The sequence below is a fragment of the Arvicanthis niloticus genome, chromosome 23 (assembly GCF_011762505.2).
Source record: "Arvicanthis niloticus isolate mArvNil1 chromosome 23, mArvNil1.pat.X, whole genome shotgun sequence".
Taxonomy (NCBI): Eukaryota; Metazoa; Chordata; class Mammalia; order Rodentia; family Muridae; genus Arvicanthis; species Arvicanthis niloticus.
In genome coordinates, this window is record NC_133430.1 from 45053707 (window position 1) to 45079852 (window position 26146).

At 40.2% G+C, this 26146-nt stretch overlaps 1 protein-coding gene across 1 annotated transcript; it reads right to left on the bottom strand.

The window, feature by feature from the left end:
* Positions 1 to 1801: 1801 nt before the first annotated feature.
* On the bottom strand, positions 1802 to 25846 carry Actr10 (actin related protein 10). The gene is made up of 13 exons (XM_076922070.1): positions 25673 to 25846; positions 22588 to 22660; positions 21215 to 21297; positions 19945 to 20053; positions 17959 to 18066; positions 15950 to 16017; positions 11801 to 11880; positions 9111 to 9146; positions 7502 to 7581; positions 7353 to 7426; positions 6136 to 6217; positions 4163 to 4364; positions 1802 to 2223 (listed from the first exon to the last, which is right to left on the bottom strand). The coding sequence occupies exons 1-13, from the start codon at positions 25747 to 25749 to the stop codon at positions 2042 to 2044; spliced, it is 1254 nt and encodes a 417-aa protein (XP_076778185.1). The 5' UTR covers positions 25750 to 25846; the 3' UTR covers positions 1802 to 2041.
* Positions 25847 to 26146: the final 300 nt, after the last annotated feature.

The following is a 26146-nucleotide window of genomic DNA, read 5'->3' on the forward strand; positions in this document are numbered from 1 at the left end:
AGCTTAACGTGAAACTCAGATTAATTTCTCCTTAAATTGTGATTAGCAAGGCCTCATCTTATTATCAAGTACCTTGGTTCATTCGCCTTGAGTGTAAACTCTGCTCACGTCCCCGACGTAACGTGTCCCCACTGTCCCACCTGCTCTGCTCACGTCCCCAATGTAACGTGTCCCCACTGTCCCCCTGCTCCTTAGGAAGCAGGCGAAGTTCTCCTAAATAAAGTGTTTTTCTCCAGTAGCATCAGCAGCAACAAACAACTGCCAGCTTTCGGGTGCCCATTTGAGTGCAAACCTGTTTCTATTAACCTTTGACCTCTAAAGGGTCACACATCTTACTGCTGTACTATTACAGTACCCACAAGTATACAGGGCATACAGTAGGTATCAAGTAAAGCTTAGTTTTTTGAGTTGTAAAGGGCCTTGTAAGTTGCATAGTAGAGACATAAGTATTTTAAAGTCAAAAATCAGACGAATGTAAAGAATTCATTTCCTTCTAAAAATTATTTTGTGGGAACAGAAATTTCATAGAGACCAGACTGGGCTCCAACATGCTATGGAACTGTGGTTGTCTTGAACTCCTGATCCTCCCTCTAACTTCCAAGAGCTACATTAGAGAAATGCAGCCATTACGTCTGACTTACTGTGTGTCCCTTGGCTGGCCTGGAATTCACTTTATAGACCAGGCTGACCTCGAACTCACAACAGAGATCCACCTGCCTCAGCCTCCCACTTGCTGGGATTACAGGAGTACATCACCATACCAGGGGGTTCTTCATTTTTTGGCTTTTCAAGACTGGGTTTCTCTGTATAGCACTGGCTATTCTGGAACTTGTTCTGTAGGCCAGGCTGGCCTTGAGCTCAGGGACGCGCCTGCCCCTGCCCCTGCGTTTTGAGTGCTGGGATTAAAGGTGCGTACTACCCTGCCTGGCTACCAGGGTCTTCTTTTCCTACTCTTATTGCAGCAAGCCATCTTCTTCATGAGTTAGTATCCTCATATATAAAGAATATGGAAAACTTGGCAAGATTCAGAGAGCAAAGTGATTAGACTATGTATGGAGTTAAAGTACACACCACAACCTGTGTTAGATCCTACCCACACATGCACTTGCACACACACAAAACCTGTCTTCAGGAGAAAGTTCTTTAAACAAATGAGGGAAAATAAAAGCTAAACAACAAATGAGTCCATTAGTTGAAAAAAACCTTGTGTTAAAATAGCACAAAAGCAAAGGTTAGTATCATTATGACCGTATTTATTAGAAATTATAAAGAATGAACTACACTTCGTAGAAATGTAGAGGTTGCATGCTCTTGAACATAAAAGTTCCAAAGTGTACACTTCTACACTCTGTGTAGTGATGCCTGGCCCTGCTGTCAAGCGGTCTGGAAGATAGGAAAAGCTTTCATGGGCATACAGTGAAACAAACGATTTAGAACAAATCATGTTAGAATCTGAAGTAAGAGGCTGAGAGATGGCTCAGCAGCTAAGAGCATATCCATGCCTTCCAGAGGACTTGATTTTGGTTCCCGGCACCCACAGCACGTGGCTCAGAGAATGACTACAGCTCCAGAGGACCTGATGCCTCCGGCCTCCACAGTGACCTGCATCCATATGCATATACACCCCTATACATATATAATTTTAAAAAAAATTAAAAAGGACCTGAAATGACTGCAAAGGCTAACATTCATGGACTGGATCTGTCGCTAAAAATAGTAAAATTAGTGGAGTTTCTAATGCTCAGGACAGATTATGTAAACTGTGGAGGAAACTGGACTACATAATAAACTAATAAAATCAAACAGCTTAACTATATTTTATTGATATAAATACAACGTATCTCACAAGCCTCCACTACAACATATGACATAAGAGACAATGTCAGATGAATTAAATATTAATGAAAAGAGGAAATACAGAAGTGCTTTGTTACATAAAGGTCACCTATAAATATTAAATCATCCTACATACTCTGCACAATTTACTTCTATTTGATTAAATATTTGAAATAAGCAAGGCTAAATGTATTTATTCAAGCGTTTATTTCTCGGTGGAAAATGCTCTTTTCATCAGTGGTGGCTGTGTTTTCCCCACATCGAACATCATTTCCAGAGGGGGATTGTTGAGAGAGCACCAGTCCGGTATGCGGCCCGTCTGGTTATAGTACTCCTTGGAGATGGAGCGGCTGCCGAGTATATCTTGCAATGCTCCGAAAACAGCCCCTGTGGAGTGAGAATAATTTCACAGCTAAGACGATACATCAGGAGAGTGTAAGCTGTGCGCATCCATTTTATACAGAGAGAGAACTGGTAAATTCAGCAACACAGACCAAATTCTCGATTCCCATACAATGGGATTCATTCTGAAAAACAGGGTAAACCATAACTCCTCTGCTGAAAATAACCTCAAGGACCTGTTGCAGATGTCAGTGAATATGGTATTACAAAATCTGAAACAGGTGAAATAAGAGAAGGTAGAAGGATCTTCAACTTTAAGAAAGCCTCAAGTTTTCTTTGTCACAACTCTGTTACATGTCATTAAATAACATTGCAAAACCCAACAGACATCATTTAAAAGTTTTAAGATTTTTTTAAAGATATATTAATTAGTTTATATATATATATGAATCCACTATCAGTGTTTTCAGACACACCAGAAGAGAGCATCAGATCCCAGATGGTTATGAGCTACCATGTAATTGCTGGGAATCAAACTCAGGACCTCTAGAAGAACAGTCAGTGCTCTTACCCACTGAGCCATCTCTCCAGCCCCCTTAAGATTTTTTTTTAATACCAGAAAAATCTTATAAAGATTTTCAAGGCAGTGGCTGGAGAGATGGCTCAGTATTTAAGAGCACTGACTGCTCTTCCAGAGGTCCTGAGTTCAATTCCCAGCAACCACATGGTGGCTCACAACCATCTGTAGTGGGATCCAATACCCTCTTCTAGTGTATATGAAGACAGCTACAGTATACTCATATACATAAGATAAATAAATTGTAAAAAATGCACAAGGTGCTGGGTGGTGGTGGCTCACGCCTTTAATCCCAGCACTTGGGAGGCAGAGGCAGGTGGATTTCTGAGTTCGAGGCCAGCCTGGTCTACAGAGTGAGTTCCAGGACAGCCAGGGCTACACAGGGAAACCCTGTCTTGAAAAACCAAAAAAAAAGCACAAGGCAATCTTTATAAAAACAATTCAGCTTCTAAATCTAATCTAGGTTAAAAATCAAGATTAAACAAATTCTACTTTACAAGAAATAGTACTATATTCATTTAAAATTCCTAACATGTGTTTTTCTTTGTAAATGAATGATCTTGCCACTGGCTCTATCAGAAAATAAACTATACATGAATGTCCGCATCTGTGACCGCTTTCCTTTCTTACGAATTAGACTGTGTGCTTACCTGACGGTGCTCTCTCGAGAGCACTCCCTGAGCTCCGCCAAGGTCAGTGTAAACTCAAGTGCTCATGTCTACCATTACAGCCGTTAAGTAAGAGCAGCTGTCACCACGATAGTCACCACTGTCACTATTCTGAGGGACGACTTTATATAGGTAAAGTTATTACTTGAGACAGGGTTTTATTATATAGTCTTGACTGGCCTGGAGCTCACCATGTAGACCAGGCTGTCTGCCAGCCTGTGCCTCCAAAGTGTTGGGATTAAAATAATGTGCCACCACCACCACACCATCCCTAAGGATGAAATTTACTTAAAAAAAAAAAAAAATCACAGTACAAAGGCCAGCAGAAACAGGCATATAATTCTAAAAACTCTTCTAATTTACTGAAAAGTGACACTTAAATGAAAATTATTTGTTCATCTGAGGCAGGCCTCACTTTGTAGCTTCAACTGGCTTGGAGTTCATTATGTAGCCCAGGTTTGCTCAAACTATCTGTCTGCCTTAGCCTCCTAAATGACTAGATTATGGGGCTTTATTAAAGCTCAGTGGAAAATATTTTCATCATCATCCCTGCCTCACCTTTGCCAACATCAAACATCATTTCCAAAAGTGGGTTGTTGAGAGAAATAGTCAGATATATGACCCAGCTAACAGTTTTACTTATGAGGTGGGTAGTTTTGAAAAGTAAGTTTTGAACAAGTAAATGTATCATTTACTCTGATACATGTACTAGTGACACCACTGAGGACTAAGGCCTTACCTCCCAGCCAGGCCACACAGTTAGCTTTTGCAGGTGGAGTGTGAATCCGGAAGTTCTTGGTGCCAAGTGTCTTTTTGTATTTGGGCTTTTCTACCAAATACCGTATTTCTGCAAGCAGTCTGTGGAGAAATCCTGGCAACATAGACGTGCCACCTATGACTACCAAATTCTCTGCCAGTTGCTTCCTGGTGTCTATTGGGCACTGTTGTTGAATAAGAAGGAAAGTTATTAGAATTGGGTGAACACTGTTTAGCGAGACTTACTACGCAGAAGCAGACACCGTAGATAGCAGCAGCACCTGCACTGCAGAAGACATGTAATATTTCATACAGCAAACACAGCCACCATGAAAATACTACTACATACGCACATGGGCTTTTGAATACTTCAAGCACCTTTTAGATTTATTTAGTCAGTGATTTTTGTTTTAGACAAGGTCTTTCTAGATAGCGCTGGCTGGCCTAGAATTGACTATGGAGGCCAGGTTGGCCCTAAAGTTAGAGATCGTCTGCCTCTGCCTCCAAGTGCTGGAATTAAAGGCGTGCACCACCATACCCAGACTTTATATTACCGTCTACATCAATCTTTAAATTTTGTGTGTGTGTGTGTGTGTGCATGCGTGGGTGTGTGTAGACTTGTGTATATGCAGACACTAGAGGGCTACTTGCAGGAGTGGGCTGTATTCTTCACCATGCTTGCTGGCAAGCACCTTTACCCACATGCCTGGCCCACAGTGTTAGAATTGAAAACAGTGTAGAGTAAATTCCAAGTAGTATAGGCAGTAGTATTAGTGTACCCATTTTCAAGACAGAATAACTAAGTTAGGCAGAGTAAGATCTCCTACCTTTTTTCCATTAAGTAAAGAGAGTATGTAACATTTAACTACTACCACCACACCCACCATTAATTTTTTTTTTTTTTTTTTTTTTGAGACAGATAGAGAAACAAAGCCAGGAACTCACCACACAGCCCTAGGTGGCCCTGAACTTGCAATCCTCCTGTCTCTGCTCTTAAAGTGCTCAGAAAAAAAGGTGTGTGCCACTGTTCCTGGCTTAAAACCTAAATGTTTTCAAGTTATTCTGTTTAGACTACTAATATCCAAGTGACTTGCTGGGGTTAGATAACACTCTCAGTTTGTTTGGAGGCTCTAGCAGGCACACAGCTCTCATGTGCCTGACGGAGGACGCTCTCCTCTACTGAAAAGGTCACACTCTTGGCATAGCTTCTAGAGGTTGTGCTTCAAAAGGGAGAACTAGACTCTGCCTCGGCAGCCAATCACATGGGGTGCCGGATGTCACAGCCAAAGAGTCCAACCCTATATGAACTGCACTTCCTCACTGAGAATCAGGGATGAAATAGGACTTCAAGGAGTGGCACTCCACAGTTAAGCCATCAGGTTTGGTGGCAAGTATCCTTCTCTGTGGAGCCATCTTGCTGATACTATAAATATTTAAAAAATATTTTAAAATACTAAGAAAAGGTTTTTGTTTGTTTGTTTGTTTGTGGTTTGATTTGTTTTGTTTGAGAGAGGGTTTTATTACATGATCCAGACTAGCATGAATTGTTATAAACCAAGCTGGCCTGGAATTCTGCATCCACCTGCCTTGGCATCTCAATTGCTACTACACTTAGCAACATTAACTATAAAATTCCACAGAAAAGTTAAAGTAAAAAAATGTAAGCCAGGTGTGGCGGCCCATGCCTGTAATTCCACGATTTGAGAGGAAGAGGCAGAAGAATCTGAAACATTGCCACAAGTTCAAGGATAGCCCGGGTCTAGTCGGGGAGTACAGGACAAAACCAAAACAAACAAAAACAAAGAAGCACAAGTTAAAAAAAAAAAAAAAGTAACAGTATTCTATAAAAATTATAGTAAGAAATTGGTAATAAAAGGGTTTGAAAAATCACTTTTTTCTTATAAATAATATAAACACTTTAAATATTCTTTGAACAATGGGAAACTTTATAAATACCTGTAAAAGGGAATCCAATATTAAAGTGGCAACTGACTTCTCCTCATTATCTTGTTCAAAAAGAATTTCCACAACTGAATCTCTAATGAGATTAAAAAGAAATGAGAACATTTTATAGTCATCATATAATGCGGCATAGAGTAACCATTAGTTACACTGACATGATGTTTTTAAGTGGCAGTACCACCTTCATGAATTATTTAATAAAATATAAAGCTTTCTCATTGGAAATGGGGAATTGGGGAAAATCCTCAAGGGGTTGGGAGGATCCAGTGAATGTGAAAACACGGTTCGGCTTACAGAAAGCGACCCTCAAGTGTTACCTACTGCTATAGTAAGATTTACATGTTTTGGATTTCATTACACCTCCTCAAACAAAACAGGAAAGAAGTTACACTCTGTAAAGGCTAAGAGGATTTCACATGCCTGCAAGTCAGAGATACGTGGAGTTTAAAAACAGGTAACAAAGCCCTGTGTTTTCTCCAGCAAGGTCCCATGTAGCTGACGCTGATGCTGGCTCCAAACTCCTTATTCTCTTGTCTCTAACGTCCACATGCTGACATTTCAAGTGTGAGCCACCATTTTTTTAATTTAAAAAATACACAAAGCTGAATATGGTGACTCACACTCCTGCACGTGTCTGTGTAGCATATGAATAATGTCCACAAAGGTCAGAGCAGAGCATCGGACACTCAGCAAGTAGAGTTACAGGGAGCTCTGAGTTGCCATGTGGTGCTGGGAGTTGAACCAGCTCCTCAGTGTTGTCATTATGCTGAGTCATCTCTCCAGATCCAAAAACAAAGTTTTAAAGCACAAACAAGCAAATGACTGATTACAAATAAAATCTAGCTACCTTTACAAATGAAGTTTTATTGGAAGACAGCACGATCCCCTTATATACTGTATATTATACCGCCAGTTTTGCACTCCAGCTACAGAGTTGAGTAGGCACAAAGACTGCACAGACATCACTACCCTTTATTTGAAAACCTTATTTCCTGCTGCTTTTTAAAACACTGTTAATTTCATTAAAATAATTCTGAATTACTCTGATGAGCAGGAAGGAAAGAATATTTTTAAAACTTTAAAAAGCTGAATAAAATTACTGACCAAAAATGAAGCATTATAAAAAAACTTTTACTGTTAACCTGAAAACACTACCTAAAGGCTTATACAAATAGTAACTCATTATTTCCCTCATAAAAATAATGTCTAACCTGATTGATCCAAGTACATGTAAAATTTTCTCTCCATCCAATGGATAGTCAACATTTGGAGGTGGAGAAGGACGCTGAAATGTAAAAATAATAATAAATGAGGTATAATTGTAAGCAAACATATAAAAGGAATCAATGTTTAAGCTTACCTCATCATCCCCATCAATATTAAATTTTGCTGCTTGGATTTGTAGCCCACGCTTCAGATCGCTCACAAAGCACGTCCGCACTTACGGAGGAAACAAACGCACCTTCATTACTGCTGGCTGTCATGAATGGTGAGCTTACACCCTAGCCAGAACAATCTCATTCAAATGAACATACAATTTAAATATTCATCTTCTCTAAAATCATATATTATTTTATTGCTTTTATATGAAGCAGAGTTGAGGTTTTACTAATGATATTTTAATACAGGCTTCAGCATGAAGCTTACAAGAAAGAAGGAGGGGCCAGGGAGATTAGGAGAGAGAATCGGGATGGCAGAGGGAGAAAGAGAGACACCCGGTAAGACAGACAAACATATTTAAGAGCAAAAATGCAGGCTTCTCTATGGATTGTTGCCCACAAAACCATATTCTAAAACTTCCTCTACAGAATCGTTCTGCCACTGTAGAAGTGTAATGATACAAATAAACTGCACGGCCGTGAGAGACAGCTCTTCCAATTAAACAGCTTGTGCTTTCACGGCCATGAGAGACAGCTCGCTCTTCCAATTAAACAGCTTGTGCTTTCAGGGGTTCTGTTTCCCCCTTTTCTCCTTTTGATCCTTTTGAGTCTTAGTGAAGACACAAACTCTACTAGACTCTTAGCTTCATTACTTCCTGCATGGCACATGCTGCGAGATCACCTGCTTGTTACCCTACCCTTATAATATTGCATTCTGGACACTCAACACTGTGGGGTTTTATTAATAAGGCCTTTAGACATAGGAGTAAGTAAAAATTTTAAATCTGAAAAAAAGCTGGGGCTGAATGCAAGAAATCTAATAACTTCAGCCGAATTACTTTAAAACATCCTATACACACTTAGAACTCTGTATGTGTTTACTTTCATTTTAAGGTAAATTCTAAACTGGACAGTGGTGGCACACACTTTTAATCCTAGCACTGGGAGGCAGAGGCGAGCAGATCTCTGAGTTTGTGGTCAGGCTGATCTACAGAGTGAGCTCCAGGAGAGGAAGGGCTACACAGAGAAACCCTGTCTCAAACACACACGCACACGCACACGCACACGCACACGCACACGCACACGCACACACACGATAAATTCTGCTGGGAGTTACAGAGATGTCTCAATGGTTAACACCACTTGTGCTTCGAGAGGACTGGGTTCGTTCCCAGCACTTACATAGTGGTTCACAACCATCTTAACTCCAGTGCCAGGGAACCTAGTGCCTTCTGACCTCCATAGGAACCAAGCACTCATGTGGTACACATACATACGTGAAGGTAAAACACATAAACTAAACTGGAAAAAAAAAAAAAAGGAAAAGGGTCTGCTGGCTGGCTCCTGCTGCCCTGAAGCTTGTGCATGTGTGCATTTGCACCACGTGCTGAGATTATAGGACATGCCATCACATATATTTTCTATCTGTACTTTTAGAAACATGTGCCCTTCAAACCAGCACTAAAGAATGAAAGGAACAAAACCAACAACGTCCGGGCTGGAGACGGGTGGTGTTAGGGCACCTGCTGTCAAGCCTGACCACCTGAGTTATCCCGAAGACCCTCACACTGAGAGAGAAAACCCTCTTACCTTTAATGTCTTCTAGCACACCTTCTGGAACTGAACCTGAAAAACAATGTTATTGAGAATTAAAGAACCTTAATAATAATTATTTTAAAATCCTACTTAATTCTCTTCCTTCCCCATTTTTCATTTAAGTAAAATTAAATAATATACTGATCTTTTTAAAGGTCTAACAGAAAAATCAATTTGCTTTTAGGGAAGAAATCTTTCTGAAGTGAAGCACTCCAAGTGGTGAGGCGGCAGAGCCACTGAGCCCAGAGGGCAGGAGGATTACGGAGAGTGAGAGCTCACACGTCTTACAGCAGCAGCCAGCACAGCAACGGGACTCCCGATGCACGCCACACGTGTGCCACCTAGCTCAGTCACAGTGCTCCCCTAGCACCCGCTTGTGTCCCCCCTGCTCTTTCCCAATCCTTTCTAAGGATATTTAAAAAGAAGAGTAAAAAGACTGGCATGGCAGCTAGGGAAGCTGAAGCAGGAGGACTGCCCCAAGTTCAGGGACAGCCTGGTCTATATACTAAGACCATGATATTTCAAAAAAACAATAAGCAAGCAACACACACACGAATTCAAGAGTAAAAGGTAACCTTTTAGACATGCCGCCAGCGTGACTGATTATCTGCCAGCACGCTCATTTTCTAAGTTGAAACAGGAACACAATTTTCTAACCTAATTTTAAAGTCTTCTGCTGGGCAGTGGTGGCGCAGGCCTTTAATCCCAGCACTTGGGAGGCAGAGGCAGGCAGATTTCTGAGTTCGAGGACAGCCTGGTCTACAGAGTGAGTTCCAGGACAGCCAGGGCTGCACAGTGAAACCTTGTCTCATGAAAAAAAAAAAAAAATCAATAAATAAGTAAATAAAAAATAGAGAAACTAATCAGATTTCTGCAACCAAATAAGAATTGCTACTATCTTAACTATCAAGAAAGATCCATAAGAAAACATGAAAAGAAAGAAAGGTTAACTGCCCCTAAAACTGTTTTTCTTTCTCCCTTTCCAACATACTTTTCAGCATAAAGGCACTTCACTAGTAAATCTAGAAAGTGAGACAGGGACCCTCCGAGTCTGTGCTGGACACAGCTAAGTTGGGAACACGGCACATAAACGTTTACTAGAGGAACAACCCATCAGTACTGCTTAGGGAAGACTAGGAGAGCCTCACATGCGTTGACATTACATCTGGGTCATGTACAGAGAACAAAATCCCAAGTTGTGTGTGCATGCATGCGTGCATGCATGTGTATGTTGAGGGGGCGTACTTCAGTAACAAACTAAGACGACGACTATAAGATGAAGATGGGGCTGTGCAGTAAGTGCTCTTGGTGATGGAAGACAAGTTTCTAGCTGAAATAAGGAGTAAAAGGGTAGGATTAAGGCTAAGAGGGAGAACAGAATGAGATTATGGAAAAATGTGCAGCAAATATGAAAGGTGGGTTAATCTGCAGGAACTAAAAAATGTCTTGCCAAAAGCCGGGCTCACAAGAAGACATGAAGAATGACGAGGCCAAGGCTGCAGAGGCTCTGCTCTCACAAGTGCATTTTTTAAAAGGAGAAACAGAGATAATGCAATTATATTATTAAAAAAAATAAAATATAATTATATTATTTTCCTTCTTCACTAAGATGTTATTACCTGTATCAAATAACAATTGAAAAATTATAAGAGAAGTCAGATAGTGGTGGCACACATCTTTAGTCCCAGCACTCAAGAGGCAGAGGCAGGTGGATCTCTGAGTTCAAGACCAGCCTGGTCTACAGAATTAGTTTCAGGGCTCATAGCAAAACTCTGTCTTAAAAAAACAAAACAAAACAAAACAAAACAAAACAAACCAACAAAAACTAAAAAGAGAAAAAAAAAGGCAAGAGAAGAAAGTGACGTGCTGCTCACTTCTGGGAGTGCTGATTTTGAGACCTCAGGTGACATGTATTGTTTATATCTAATAATCCAGTGGAAACAGGAGTGTCAAGTTCAGAAAGACCGGGGCAGGGCTCCATCTAAGAATCAATAACATGCAGAAGTGATTTCAGCAGAGGAATAGATGAAGTCTGCTTAAAAGCCAGTAGGAGGAAAGAGAGGAGGGAGGAAGAAGAGGAAAGAGAGGAGGGGAGGAAGAGGAGGAAAGAGAGGAGGGAGGAAGAGGAGCAAAGAGAGGAGGGGAGGAAGAGGAGGAAAGAGAGGAGGGGAGGAAGAGGAGGAAAGAGAGGAGGGGAGGAAGATGAGGAAAGAGAGGAGGGGAAGAAGAGGAGGAAAGAGAGGGGAGGAAGAGGAGGAAAGAGGAGGAGGAAGAGGAGGAAAGAGAGGAGGGAGGAAGAGGAGGAAAGAGAGGAGGGGAGGAAGAGGAGGAAGAGGAGGAGGAAGAGGAAGAGATAAAATAAATCAAGTCCCCCGTGAAACCACTAGCAGAGAAAAACGAGAGAGGAAGAAACCAAGGAGGAGTACTTGGAAGTAACAGTCCATGGAAGAAAGATTCCCAAAAGCAAAGGGAGGACAAGATGACGTAAGCCACCAAGAGTTCTAGAGAAGACAAGTAACACACAGCACAAAGGCTTGCACTTGGACAGGGTTGAGAGTGGTGGGGAGGTGAGGAGAAGCAGCGATGGCAGGGTCAACAGGAGCTAGAGCAGGAGGAGCACAGTCACCAGACAGTGTCTTACCCATCACTGAGGGGAGGAGCACAGTCACCAAACAGTGTCTTACCCATCACTGAGGGGAGGCTCTGGCCTTTAGCAGCACCAGTGTCAACAGTACATTGTTCCAACAGCTGAGTCTCCAACTCCCTGAAATTTGAAAAAGTTATTGAAATTAAAATGCTGCAACTGATAATCTTTTCTTATTTAAAAGGTGCAGTACATAATAAATCATAATGTCTCATATAAAAAGTTTGTTTTGGCCCAGGGAAGTAGTGGCAAATGCCCTTAATTCCAGGACTTGGGAGGAAGAAGCAATTGGATTTCTATGAGTTTGAGGCCAGCCTGGCCCACAAAGCAGGTTCCAGGACAGCCAAGGTTATATACAGAGGGAAAAAAAAATGCTTGTTTTGAGGCAGGGTCTCTTGTAGTCCATGCTGGCCTTGAATCTCCCATGTAGCTGAGGGTGACCTTGAACTTCTGATTTTCTTGCCTCTACCTGAGGTGCTGATGCTGGAATTATAGGTGTACATCACTGTACCTGGTGTTATGTGGTACTGGGAATAGAAGACCAGGGCTTTGTGTATACCTAAGTCAAGCTGTTTACCAATGAAGCTACATCTCCAGACCCCCCCCCCAAATGGCTTTATCTTTAAAAGAGGAATATATTTGATCACCCCACTCCATACATAGGCTTCTATATCCTCCCCCAGGTTCTAGCCTGGCCTCTACTTTACTTCCTTCACCATCAATCAGATGTCCTATATCTTCCTTAAGGGCACAGATTGAACTAACAAAGAAGCCCACATGCTCCAATTTCACTGAAAGAATAACAACAACATGAAAGATCAAGCCAATATCTTCCCTTCAAAACCTACTAGCCTTGTAGAAATCTTGTCAATGATGATTACCTAGATGAACTCAGGACACAAAATATAAACTCTTTTAAAACATAATTAATTCATTTTATTTTTTATGTACATCAGTGTTTTGCCTGCATGTTTGTCTGTGTGACGAGTGTCAGATCCTAGAGTTACACAGAGCTGTAAGCTGCTATGGGGGTGCTAGAAATTAAGCCTGGGTCCTCTCAAAGAATAACCAGTGCTCTAACAATGAGTCATCTCTCCAGCCGAAGGATATCTCATCAAAGAATTCAAGGAATTTAAAGAAGACAAAGAAATAGCACAATGAAATCAACAAGAAAGAGCTTGAAGAGAACAAACACCCAAGTGACGCCACAAAACTCAGACAAAACTGATAGAAATAATGAAGACTTGAGTACTTCAATCAGGAGGTACAAACGCTGAAGAGGACTCAAGCTGAAATGAAGATGGAACTGAAAACCCCAACAGCTGAACTAGAAAACTCAAAGGAGAGTCTTACAGTTGGAAGGAGTCGAGCAGGAGACAGAGCATCAGGTCTTGAAGATGGAGTAGAGAATCTAGACCAAAGAAACAAGGAACACGGATAATTAAAAAGAAAAAGAGCAGCAGGAAGAACACACACAGGAAATGAGGCCAGACAGCATCGGGAAAAACAAACAAATCTGTGAATTGTAGGCAGAGATGAGAAAGAAGAGTCCTACGTCAATGCATAGACCAGACCTTCAACAAGGTCATAGAAGAAAACTTCCCAAACTAAGGAAAGACATACCTGTACAAATACAAGAAGCACACACAACACCAAATAGACAAGACCAGACAAGAAAATTCCCATGGCATAATCACAGTTAAAATATTAAGTATCCATAACAAAGACAGTGTATTGAAAGCTGCAAGAGAAAAAAAAATACAAGTCACATATAACCTGTAACAACAACAGCTACTTCTCAGTGGAAACTCTGAAAGCCAGAAGGACCTAGAGCAATGCATTCCAAGTGGTTAAAGACTATGTTGGCCCACGTAGACTAATATACGTAGTTAAGAATCTGCATTATTGGAGGAGAAAAACAAAACTTGCCATGACATAAATAGCCTAAAGACAATTATATCCAACAAACAAAACTTAATACAGGAAGAATTATTTTAAGCTGAAGAGAGGAACGAGAGACCTCTAACAGAGAGCCTAGAAAAAAAATAAAATCATAATTAGTAAAACACAAAATACCACTGGAATATAAACAACACTAAAAGTCCACAGCACAATGACCACACTTAACACTGACTTCAATAAAAACTTGAAAATCGGTGGGCTCAACTTAAAGACACAGGCTGATTGAACAAATCAAGAAACAAATCCATCATCTGCTGCTTACAGGAAACACATCTTAATTTTAACGATAGGTACCACCTTGGAGTAAAGGAATGAATAAAATTTAAAATTTCTCTCAAATGGGACCAGGTAGCAAGCAAGCATTACTATTTAAAATATGACAAAATAGACTTCAAGCTAAAACTAATCAGAAGAGATAAAGAAGAATATTTTATTCTAATTAAGGGAACAAGAAGACATTGCTATCCTGAATATACATATACGCATCAAACTCTGTGGAGCCCAATCTCATATATACATACATACATATGTACATGCATACACACGCGCGCACACACACACATATGTGGCTAGAGGGAAGATACAACATAATAAAGCTATAGACAAGAAGCCCACAGCCAGCATCATCCTCAATGGAGACAAGCTTGAAGCCATCCAATAGAAGTCAGGAAGGAGACAGGGCTGTCCACCACCCCACTCCTCCTCACCACTGTGCTCCAAGTACCAGCTGGAGCAATAGGGCAAGAGAAGGAAATCAGAGGGATACAAGTAGGGAAAGACGATACGATACGATACATCAGCGATCCCAAAAATCCTGCCAGAAACTGCCAGAAAACATAAACTCAGCAAATGAATGGATGCTGAATCAACTTGCACAAATCAACAACTTTTCAGTACAGCAAACATACAGAGTGAAACTCATAAACACATCTGCATTCACAGCAGCCTCAAAGAAAATACAATACCAAGAAAGAAGAAACCTAACTAAAGTGAAAGAAGTGAGTAAGGCATTAGAAATGAAACAAAATCCATGGTCACAGATTGGTAGAATTAACATTGTAAAAATGGCCATTCTACCAAAAGCTTTTTATAGATTCAATGCAGTCCCAATCAAAATCCCCAAGCCATTATTTATAGAAATAGAAAAAACTATCCTAAAATTTCTATGACACCACAGCAGACCCTGGATAGCCAAAACAGTCCTGAGAGAAAGAATAATGCTGGAAGGGAGAAAGGGGAGATTACAATTTCAGCTAAGAATGGAAACAGTTAAAATGCACTTCAATCAAGTACTTCCATCAACAAATGATAATGAAGACGTGGTCCATATAAACTACAGAAAACTACAACCAATCAAAATGCAGAGTTGTGGAGTCTAGTCCCAATGGATACAACTACAACACTGCTGCACCTAAGGCTTAGGAACACTGTGGAAGGGGCAGGGGGAGAAAGATTGTGAAGATCAAAAGGATCAGGGAGTCTGCTGTAAAGTTTTGTCTCCTAGTAATATCAGAAGCTACACCCATAAAGTCTGACCAAAATGACTGTCCAAGTGTGAGCTGAATAAAGATACTATCATTGGACATGCCAAAGTGGATAGGGAAAAAGACCACAAGATCTCAATCCTACACAAAGAACTACAGACAACTGGGAAAAGCTGAGTGGGAGAGGTGGTCTTCCCTAGGGAAGAGTGAACCAACTGATTGTCTAATGTCAAATGAGAACATATAGACAGGAACATTACATAGACTTAACCGGTTATATTTATGAATACCCACACACACACACACACACACAGACACAGACACAGACACACAAACACACAGACACACACACATACACACACAAATTAAGTGAAAAAAGAGGCCATGAATTTGAAGGGATAGTAGACAGGAAGGCTTGGAGTGAGGAAAAGGAAGGGTGAAATTAGTTAGATTATAATCTCAAAAAAAAAAGATGAATGCATTCAAATCAAAAAATGGAATAAATTAAAAATCAGATTATAAGCATTGGCTTTGTGGCACTGGTGAGAAAACATACAAGAAACTTACTTGTAGCCGGGCGGTGGTGGCGCACGCCTTTAATCCCAGCACTTGGGAGGCAGAGGCAGGCGGATTTCTGAGTTCGAGGCCAGCCTGGTCTACAGAGTGAGTTCCAGGACAGCCAGGGCTACACAGAGAAACCCTGTCTCGGAAAAAAAAAACACAAAACAAAACAAACAACTTACTTGTGAAGAGCTTTTCCTCCTAAGGGTAGTGCTCCCCAGCAATTCAGTACTGGGATGCCTTCATATATCTGTACTGTAGTCAAGGACATTATCATCTGAGGAGATACAATGTTTCCTCTACAATTTTGTTCTACTTAACCTTGCTGATAAATATTTACTTCTTGTTTTAGAAGTTATAGAAAAGTCAGAAGCAAGTCTTTTAATAGTGTTCACCAAAGCAAACACTTAAATGTGCACATGCATAGACACATCACAATTCATTAATTAGAGGCATCCAACAAAGTAAGCCATTCGCAATATAGACCTACTGAGTGCTTAACATTCATCTGGTTAGAACTTTGATAGCTTTAAAAAGTCTAAGTTACAAGGCAAATTTACAAAAGTTTAATAAAAAAACACTCTGACAATCAACACATCAGGAGAAGGCATTACTGTAAACTACCATGTGGTTGAACTCAGGACCTCTGGAAGATCAGTCAATGGTCTTAACTGCTGAGCCATCTCTCCAGCCCCAGAGAAATATTTTTAATATACTGGACTAAATATACTGCTAACTTTACTACTATAATTTATATGAATTTCTAAGATATTTAAAAATTCTATATATGGCCCAGCCTGGCTGAGCCAAGAGGATGGTACTATATTACACATACATTCTATTACTGCTAATTCTGTGTGGGTTAATGTTTTGTAAGGACTTAAAAATGAAAAAGAATACTGGTAAGAGTGCCAGTTTGGACACTCGGGGTTTATGTCCTAGCCATATGCTTATATGAACTTACCCTAACTTCCTTCCAATCTTCTCACTTATGTGAAGAGGATAGCACTTACACAGCAGGTTTACTTTGAGAACTAAACAAAGCAACGTCTAACTTAGTTTTTTAGGAGTAAATAATTATTTCCCCCCTCTGAACATTTTTTCTCATAAAAATCTAGATTTTGAAACTGCTTATCTTACATTCATGTACTTTAACTACATCTTAACAAAGCAACATTCACTGTGACAAGTCACTAACGTTTACCTCTATTGTAAGTGTCTATATGGAAAGGAATATACCTTTCCATATCAAACCAGTGGTGATCCTCTGTGACTAAACTACTAGCTGTGGCGTATTAAGTGACATAAACTACCTGTCGGGTCCTACACTGAGAGCCTACCGTACTCAGCACACACAGCTCCTACGAGATGGACGATCACCACTGTTTTATAGATATGGAACCTGAGGCCAGGAGTGCAGTGAGGCCAGGGTACCTGAGTGGTACCCTGTAGGGAAGAAGCCAGTCCAGATTTGTTCTTTCCTGCCCATGCTCATAAATCCAAAGGCACATTATTCCGACAGCCTCTGCACACAGAAAAAATGTATTTTTTCTATAATGAAGGCCAATTTCTTTCTACCATTTAATTTTTTTTTTAGTTTAACTTTCTCATTTTAATTTGTTCAATTATTCTTTGTATGACTTCTTTTCTTAGAAGTTAACTATCCTTAACAGCTGATAATGCATCTTGAAAACTGAACATAATACTGACCAGATCTGCTCCTGGAGCATAAACTAGGACTGAATCATAATAACTTCTGCAAAAAGCTTAAATCTTTCTTTTTTCTTTTTCTGTTTTTGGTTTTTTTGTTTTGTTTTGTTTTGTTTTTTTTGTTTTGTTTTTTTTTGTTTGTTTGTTTGTTTTTTTGAGACAGGGTTTCTCTGTGTAGCCCTGGCTGTCCTGGAACTCACTCTGTAGACCAGACTGGCCTCAAACTCAGAAATCCACCTGCCTCTGCCTCCCAAGTGCTGGGATTAAAGGCGTGTGCCACGACTGTCTGAAGCTTAAATCTCTCAAGGCTATGAACCTTACCACATGATAACTCGTACTGCACACACTAAGCCAAAATACCTCAATAATAAAAATCATTTTTATAAGCCAAAATACTTTAGTTAAAATAAGTAAAGAAAATCCAAACCAAAACAAAACCCACAACATGGGCTAGGTGATAAAAAAAAAAAAAAAAAGATACAGGCAACACCAGGCTTTCTCTATATCCACAATCCAGGACCATGGCAGAATTAATCCCGAGTGTCAGAAGCGCCATCAGATGACTTGGAGCAAGTAAGACAGATGGAACCTGGAAAGCAACAAAGCAGCAGTAAGACGGGTTGAGTGCGGTGTTTGAAGATGTCAGATTTGTCTGCAAATACACTGGAAAAATTCATAGGAACACTGCACTGATTTATATCTCTTCAATCAATGTTGGTGTTAAAAGAACTAGCTTTCTGATTTAGATGAATTTACTCAATAACCAAAGTATATTGTAATAAACAATACTAGGTTGTTTCATTCTCAAATGACAATTCTAAAGCATTTTTATCAATACTACCTCTTGTGAAGTAGAATTTTCAAGGAAATAAAAGTCTAGGAAAATGTAAATTCAAAGGAAGATGATGTTAAGAAACAGATGCCTTTGCCACACTGGAAACACTGAAAAGAATCCACCCCCTCCGTCTGCCCATCTGTCCATCCATTATCCCTTCCTCCCTCCCTCCCTTCCCTTTATTTGTGACAGCAGAGTTAGAGGCTGTCCATGAACTATAGTGATCCTCCTGCTCAGACTCTCAGGACTGGGACCACAGGCATGCTCTCTTATGTCCAGCCTTAGGAAACAATTCCCACCACTGAGCTATCCCTCAGCCTTCTTTTTACTTAAAAACAATTTTTTGTTGTTTGTTTGTTTTTCTTTTTTCTTTCTTTTTCTTTCTTTTTTTTTTTTTTTGGTTTTTGGTTTTTGGTTTTTGGAAACATGGTTTTTCTGTGTAGCCCTGGCTGTCCTGGAACTTACTCTGTAGACCAGGCTGGCCTCGAACTCAGAAATCCGCCTGCCTCTGCCTCCCAAGTGCTGGAATGAAAGGTGTGCGCCACCACTGCCCAGCTTAAAAACAATTTATTAATTTCATTTAAAAGTAGGTATCTCAAGGAGCTGAGGAGATGTCTCCTCAGTAAAGTGCCTACCATGCAAGCATGAGAAATAAATTGACTTCAGTTTCTGTACTGAAAAAAAAAAAAAAAAAAAAAAAGCTGGTGCAGTGGCACATTCCTGTAATCCCAGGGTTGAGGAGACAGAGACAGGAGGATGACAGCAATGTCATGGCCAGCAAGGACATCTGAATCATGAGAGACCCTATCTTGAACAATAAGGTATGAGGCAGGGGCAGCACCTAAGTTGGGAGGACTGCTTACTTAGCATGCGTGAAGCCATAGGCTGCCTCCATTAAAACAGATGTATGTGTAATCCTACAACTTAGAGCCAAAGGCATGGGAAAAGGGAACCTCAACTGAGAAAATGTCTCCATAAGATCAGGCTGTAGGCAAGCCTGGAGAGCAATTCTTAATTAATGGTTGATGGGGCTGAAAGAGACTCAGCCCACTGTGGCCTGGTGGTCCTGTATTCTATAAAAAAGCAGGATGAGCAAGCCATGAGAACAAGCCATCCCCCCACAGCCTCTGAATTAGTTCCTGTCTCCAAGGCTCCTGCCCTCACTTCTCTCAGTGATGGGCTGTTACCTGGAAGTGTAAATGTGATAAACCCTTTCCTCCCTGGTTGCTTTTGGTAATGGTGTTTCATCACAGCAGCGAAAACCTGACTAAGACAGAAGATGATACCAGGTTGTGGGAGGTAGCTGTGATGGACTGGAAGGCCTTTGAAACTTTGAGCAAGAAGGCCAATGAGTGTTAAGAGCTCAAATGGGCTGTTCCACTTAGAAAACTGTTGAAAGCAACGCAGGTGATGGAGGCCTGGTCAAGACAGAATCAGAAGTTTAAGGTCAGTCTCAGCAAGTTTAAGGTTAACTTGGCTTCACAAGACCTCAAAAATGTAAAAAAAAAAAAAAAAAAAAAAGGATAAATAAATGATTAAGAAAGAGACTGGACTGCTGACCTCTACAAATAACCATGTACATACATGTGCACACAAACATGTATACATACATACACAAATAAAAACAGGTACCTCAAAATATTTGAAAAGAACACGAGTGAGTGTCTCTCTGAAGTGGGAAGGACATAACACCGACTCAATAACCACAACTCGGCGGTCTCTGGGATTCACCAGCAGATGCCTGAAAAAGGGTAGTTTTGTTTTTTTAAAAAAAAAACAAAGATCTGTACTTTTTGGGGTAAGTAATGCAATTTAAGAATACACTGTTCTTCATATGTTCATATTTTCATGACAAAAATATGTCTTTATTTTACTATTCCAGGAATATGCTATTTCTGAGTTCTCAGACTGTGGCAAGTGCTGTGGCAGGAACTACCGCCCTTCTCATTACCACTATCAGCCACTAAACAGACGTTTCCTTTTATTTATCTGTAAAAGTAGTAAGTATAAGCTCCCAAACTGCAGTCACAATAGACATTAACGTGGAAACCATACACTTATTGCCCAGAAAGTACTAAAAATGATCTTTATTATTTTCTTACTTTTGTGGATGCATACGCACATATTTAAGCAGAAATATGCATTCTATAGTTGTGCTTTAGTGCACCCTTCTCATTTTTCAATACATCTTATGTTTCCGATTCACTACATATAGATGTGGAACAACCCCTAACCTATTTTGTTGCTTAGAACAGAACTCAGAGTTAATCAGCAAATGAGTTCTACCACTGAGCAAAAGGCCTCAGACCCCAATAATACCTGCAAAATGTTTCACCATATAGACAGCTAATAATTTACTTATCAATCCTATCTCTTTCTCTCTCTCTCTCTTTCTCTCTCTTTCTCTCTCTCTCTCTATCTCTTTATCGATAGATCGAATTTGACTGAATTTTTATTTGTATATTGTCAGTTCCTTTTATTAATGGACACTTGAGTTGCCTTCAATGTTTTCTTACAGTTTTCAATTTTCTAATCTTCAAGTATGTTTTTCCAAAAGCTAAAGACAGAGATGACAAGATGGCTCAGGGGTGACAGCACCAGTGGCCAAACCTGAGTTTGACCCATGGGACCCATGTGGAAGGAAGAGAGAACTGATGTCCACAGTACATCCTCTGACCTCTGTACACCTCAGGTACCCAGAGACATGCACCTCCACATACAAATTCTTAAAATAGTTTTAAAATGCCCAAAGGTTGAAGATAAACAAAACTGGCGATGGAATCCAATTTTCTTTTTTGCATCAGATGCAGTAACCAGGCATTCCTATAACTGGCATTAGAGGGAAAAAAACCTAACTGCTGAAGTTTGCAAAAAACAACCCTGACATAAAGTTTCACCTTACCTGAAATATAGTATGTGGATGAATTCCTTTAGGTAGGAATATAATTCTTCTGTATTAATATTATACTGAACAACTCTGATTGGCTGTAAAAAATTAAAATGATTTCTTATATTAACAAAACAATATTTTGTGCTTTGAATTTTCTAATATATTTCCTTATAATAAATGAAATTTATATTAAGAGTATAAAAACTAAAAACGGATTAACCTTGGCTGTAGGTCAACTGGTAGACTTGTATAGCATATACAAGGCCCTGGGTTCAACCCAACATTGCATAAATCCATAAAACTCAATGTGGTGGTACATGCCTAAAAACAGGCAGAAGACCCAAGTTTAAGGTCAACCTGAGTTATATAAAACTTTATCTCAAGAATAACATCAAAAAAACCCCAAACAAAACAAATAACCCCCACAAAGGGTAATCTCTTCAATGAGGAATTCCAAAGAACAGAAGGTAATTTTGAATTGTATAAATAGAAGCATGTGTCTACAAGTAAGTACACAGAACAATGCTTATAAGCTTTCTGTCTTAATTCATCTGACTTATCATTTGGGCATGACTGATGATAAAAATTCAGAATTGCCTAAGAAGCATAAAAGAGGGCTGGAGAGATGGCTGAACAGGTAGGTACAAGCACTGCAGCAAGCACATAGTAGCTCACAACTGTGACAGCAGTTCCTGGGTATCCGACGCCCTCTTCTGGCTTTCAAGGGCACTGCATGTTTGGAGGGAACTTGAGTATGTGCAGGTAAAACTCACGCACACATAAAGTAAAAATAAATCTTAAAAACAAAGAAAAATGTTTAAAAACAAAAAGTAGCAAAGGCTTCCTCAAACATTCTAGACTTAGTTCACCTGGATTATATGATTGTTGCACATCATCATTAAATTCATGCCATATAAAATTAGATCTCAATAAAGTTGATTTAAAAAAAACTCTTGAAATTATCTTACTTTACTCTTCTAATTTTCACTTTTTTTTTTTTTGGTTTTTCGAGACAGGGTTTCTCTGTGTAGCCCTGGCTGTCCTGGAACTCACTCTGTAGACCAGGCTGGCCTCGAACTCAGAAATCCTCCTGCCTCTGCCTCCCAAGTGCTGGGATTAAAGGTGTGTGCCACCACCGCCCAGCATCTTATTACTTATTAATATGAGTGTGTGTATATGTGTGTGCATGCGTGCATGCATGATATATGAATGTGTCACAGCCCCTGTGTGGAGGCAGTATGACAACTTTGTTGAACTTGCTCTCTCTTTCTACTTTTATGTGGGTTCTTGGTAAGACCTCAACTGCCAGGCTTGCTCAACAAGCACCTTTACCTACTGAGCCACCTTGCCAATCCATAGTTTTCTGATTTTCTTTTTTTAAATACCTTAGACATGCCAGCTCTTTTTATCACACTAGGAATTATACATCGTGGACCAGTTTCTCCTGCGAATCCACACCTGCAAAGAAATGGAAAATTACACACTCAACTTATAATCTTCTTTCAAAATATCTGCCAAAGAAACAGTGGCCACAAGAACATCTGGAAATGCCTCTGATGCACTTAAAGGGTCAAAGAAAAAAATATAATAGCATCTATTAACAATTTTACATCCCCAGGGCTACACAGAGAAACCCTGTCTCGAAAAAACCAGAAAAACAAAACAAAACAAAAACAATTTTACATCCTATGTTAAAGGAAGAAACAAAGTCTATAAAGTATTTTATACTGAAATAAGCCAGTATCTCATTTTGAGGCCGATTTCATTTTCTTTCACCTTTTAAAGTGACTTTTACAAGATATTTATTTATTTATTTATTTATTTATTTATTTATTTATTTTTTGAGACAGGGTTTCTCTGTGTAGCCCTGGCTGTCCTGGAACTCACTCTGTAGACCAGGCTGGCCTCGAACTCAGAAATCCACCTGCTTCTGCTTCCCAAGTGCTGGGATTAAAGGCGTGGGCCACCACCGCCTGGCAAGACATTTGTTTTAAAACCCTGGATCTACACTATGTGACTTCTTTAAGTCATACATCACTCAATGAGAGGATATGAGAAGAGCATTGTTAGGTAACTTATGTTGCAGCTTCGTAAGAGTGTACTTACATAAACCTAGAAATACAGTGGGCTGTAAATAAAGCTATGTGTGTGACTGTTGTTAGACTAGGCACTTTTATAACATGTTACTATACTAAATACTGCAGGCAACTATAACTCAACAATGTTTGTATACCTAAGTATACAAAAACATACAAAAGGTAAGTATTTATGCACCTAAATGCATCTAAACATGGAATAATAGGAACTAAAATCATTCAGAATAAAGAAACTCTAGTCATTGACAACCAACATGTGATACTGAAAAGCCATGACATTGTATATGTGATCTCTCATTGACTGAAATGTCACTTGCTACATGGCACATGACGACAATTTAGATCACACTATTAATAATCTCATCAATCTATTGTTACTTTTAATATTAACTTAGTACTATTACTAATAAAGTAACTGCTACTATGTTACTTAAGACTGTTCTTTTTTTCTTTAATCATTTTATGTGTATAAGTGTTGTGCCTTTATGTATGTGTGCGCATTATATACATGCCAGGTGATCACAGAGGTCATCAGATTCCCTGGAGCTGGCATTGTGAGGTAACTGTGAGTCATCTGACGTGGGTATGGGGGACTGAACCCAGCTTCTCTGAAGAGTAGCAACTGCTCTTAACCACTGAGCCAGCTCTCCAGCCCCAAGACTATCTACTTAAACTATGAGAATCTGACAATTATTATCATTTCATATATGGTTAACTCAAACAAGCTTACATTCACACTAGAACGTGCACTGACACTGCTTTTATCAGCATTTTGTGTGTGTCTATGTGTGTGGGCATGTGAATGACACAGTGCACATACAGAGGTGAGAAGAGACTTATGGGAATTGGCTCTTTCCTTCTGCTTTAAGCCAAGCATGGTAGGCATACGTACAATGCCAGCATTCAGGAGGGCAGAGGCAGTAGGACCAGAAGTTTGGGGCCACCTTGGGCTACACTGGACACGCTTTCAAAAAAGAAAAAGAGAAAAACTTGTAGTTAGTGCCACATTTCTTTTGTGCTGGAAAAACAAGTTTTGGTTAAAAAAAAAAAAAAGGTTGCAAAAATGAATATAATGTAAATTTAACCAAAACCACACTTTCTTTTTACTCTTAGGCACTGTCCCCTGTGCCCAGGCATCTCTTCATTCTAACTTCAATGTTACCTATATTCAGTGCTCCTCAAAGTCCTCAAGACACAGTGTAATGATGTAGCTTAAGTTCTGCTCTTTGAAAACTTTTACATACCTCCTGCTCTGTTTTCAATCATATCCCTATATAATAATTTACATTTTCAATATATAGCCAAAATTATTTTCAGGTAGTAATCTCTATCACATTAGTGTTTTCAAAAAAGTAAGATATGAATTTGTGAGAGCCAGAGAACAAGAGAATAACCAAGAACTATGTTTAATCCAATTCTGTAGCTTCTAAGGACCAATTTTTAAGTATGTTCTTATGACCATTTATTTAATAGTTACTACAGGTTAGGAAGTGTTTAAAATATTTAAAAATATATAAAAAATAATTCAAACATGTTTCATATATAACTTTACTTCATATATACATATGTATATATGATGTAATTGTCAGCTTTCTTGAGCCTAATATGTATTTCATATATCACTTCATATATACATATATATGATGTAATTCTGTGTTGTCTCTTGAGTCCAATATAAGGATTCTTAAATGGATGGTCTAAAGAACTCAAAACTGTCCTATCAACCTCTCGTACTGTCCAGATGTTCCAAGGTTTGTAAATTTGTGTCTTTCGTCTCTACCTTTGACTGACTCTTTGAGGAAGTGTAAAATGTGGATATAAGAGTATTAGGTAGCCAACAGAATTTCTAGTCTTATCTCTATACGGCTTCATGTCTCCATGTGCCCCGGCTTCCTAGCTGGATTTCCTACACTCTTGGGGAACAGTCTATTTCCAGAACCAACAGGGCTCCAGCCCATAAATGTTTTATGATGGAAAGAGTCAGCAAGTGTTCGATGTACAATCCGATGGTTGATTCTCTATATGACCCAGTCAGAGGTAAGCACAATCTGGGTCGTTGCTGTCAAACCTTGAAATGATCACCTTAGGTGGGGTGGGGTGGGGGACACCATTCCCAGAGCTTCCTGGGCTTCTCAGGGAGTCTAGATCCTACTCAGCCCACCAGATCCTCAAGGTTCGCAACGCCCAAGAGAGTCCTCCTTGACAAAACCCTCCTCACTGACAAGGACTGAGCTCCGTCTCTACGCAATGATGCGAACGAGCATTTGCGGGATCGCAGGGGTAAGGTCCCGGGTGCCCAGCGGGCCTAAGGACAGTTGCCGATCCGGGACCACTCGCGAATCCCTCGGGCCCACAGCCGCCCACGGCCACTCACTTGGTGAAGGCTTCTCCTAGATCGATCACGACCGCTGTCTTCTCGCCGCCGCTCCCGAGGCCCTCGTAGAGGGGCATCTTTGAGAGGCCAACGTAGACCCGGTGAAGTGGTCTGCCGGGCGGAGGGCCGCCTCAGCGTGGGGGCGGGGCGGGGTCCTCGCACAGCTGAGGACCCGGGCTGGCCAAGGAGAAGCCTGACATCGCGGAGGCCGAGGCGGTCAGGCGCACCAGGCACCTTAGGGGGCGGAGCCTCCCGGGTCCTACCGCCCAGTGGCCCGGGGCGCCTGCGCGGTGAGGCAGGGCTGTTTTGCAGGCTGGAAGCGGAGGCAGCTGCTTAAAATCCTTTTTATTCCCCAGTTCTGTGTTTGGACGTTTATCATGACTTTTAGTCGCCGCAATGAACACACAAGATAGAGTCTGCTCAGAAGAGATTGGCTTTCACTCTTTCCGAAATGGTTCTAGAAACGGATCCTAA

Coding starts and splice junctions, on each gene's coding strand:
- Actr10 (XM_076922070.1), bottom strand. CDS start 25,749: ATGCCCCTCTACGAGGGCCTCGGGAGCGGCGGCGAGAAGACAGCGGTC. Junction 21,298..22,587: donor AAAGAGCTGGCATGTCTAAG/GTATTTAAAAAA, acceptor AATTTTTTACAG/CCAATCAGAGTTGTTCAGTA. Junction 16,018..17,958: donor GAGAAAGCCTGGTGTTGCCT/GTATCTTTTTTT, acceptor ACTACAGTACAG/ATATATGAAGGCATCCCAGT.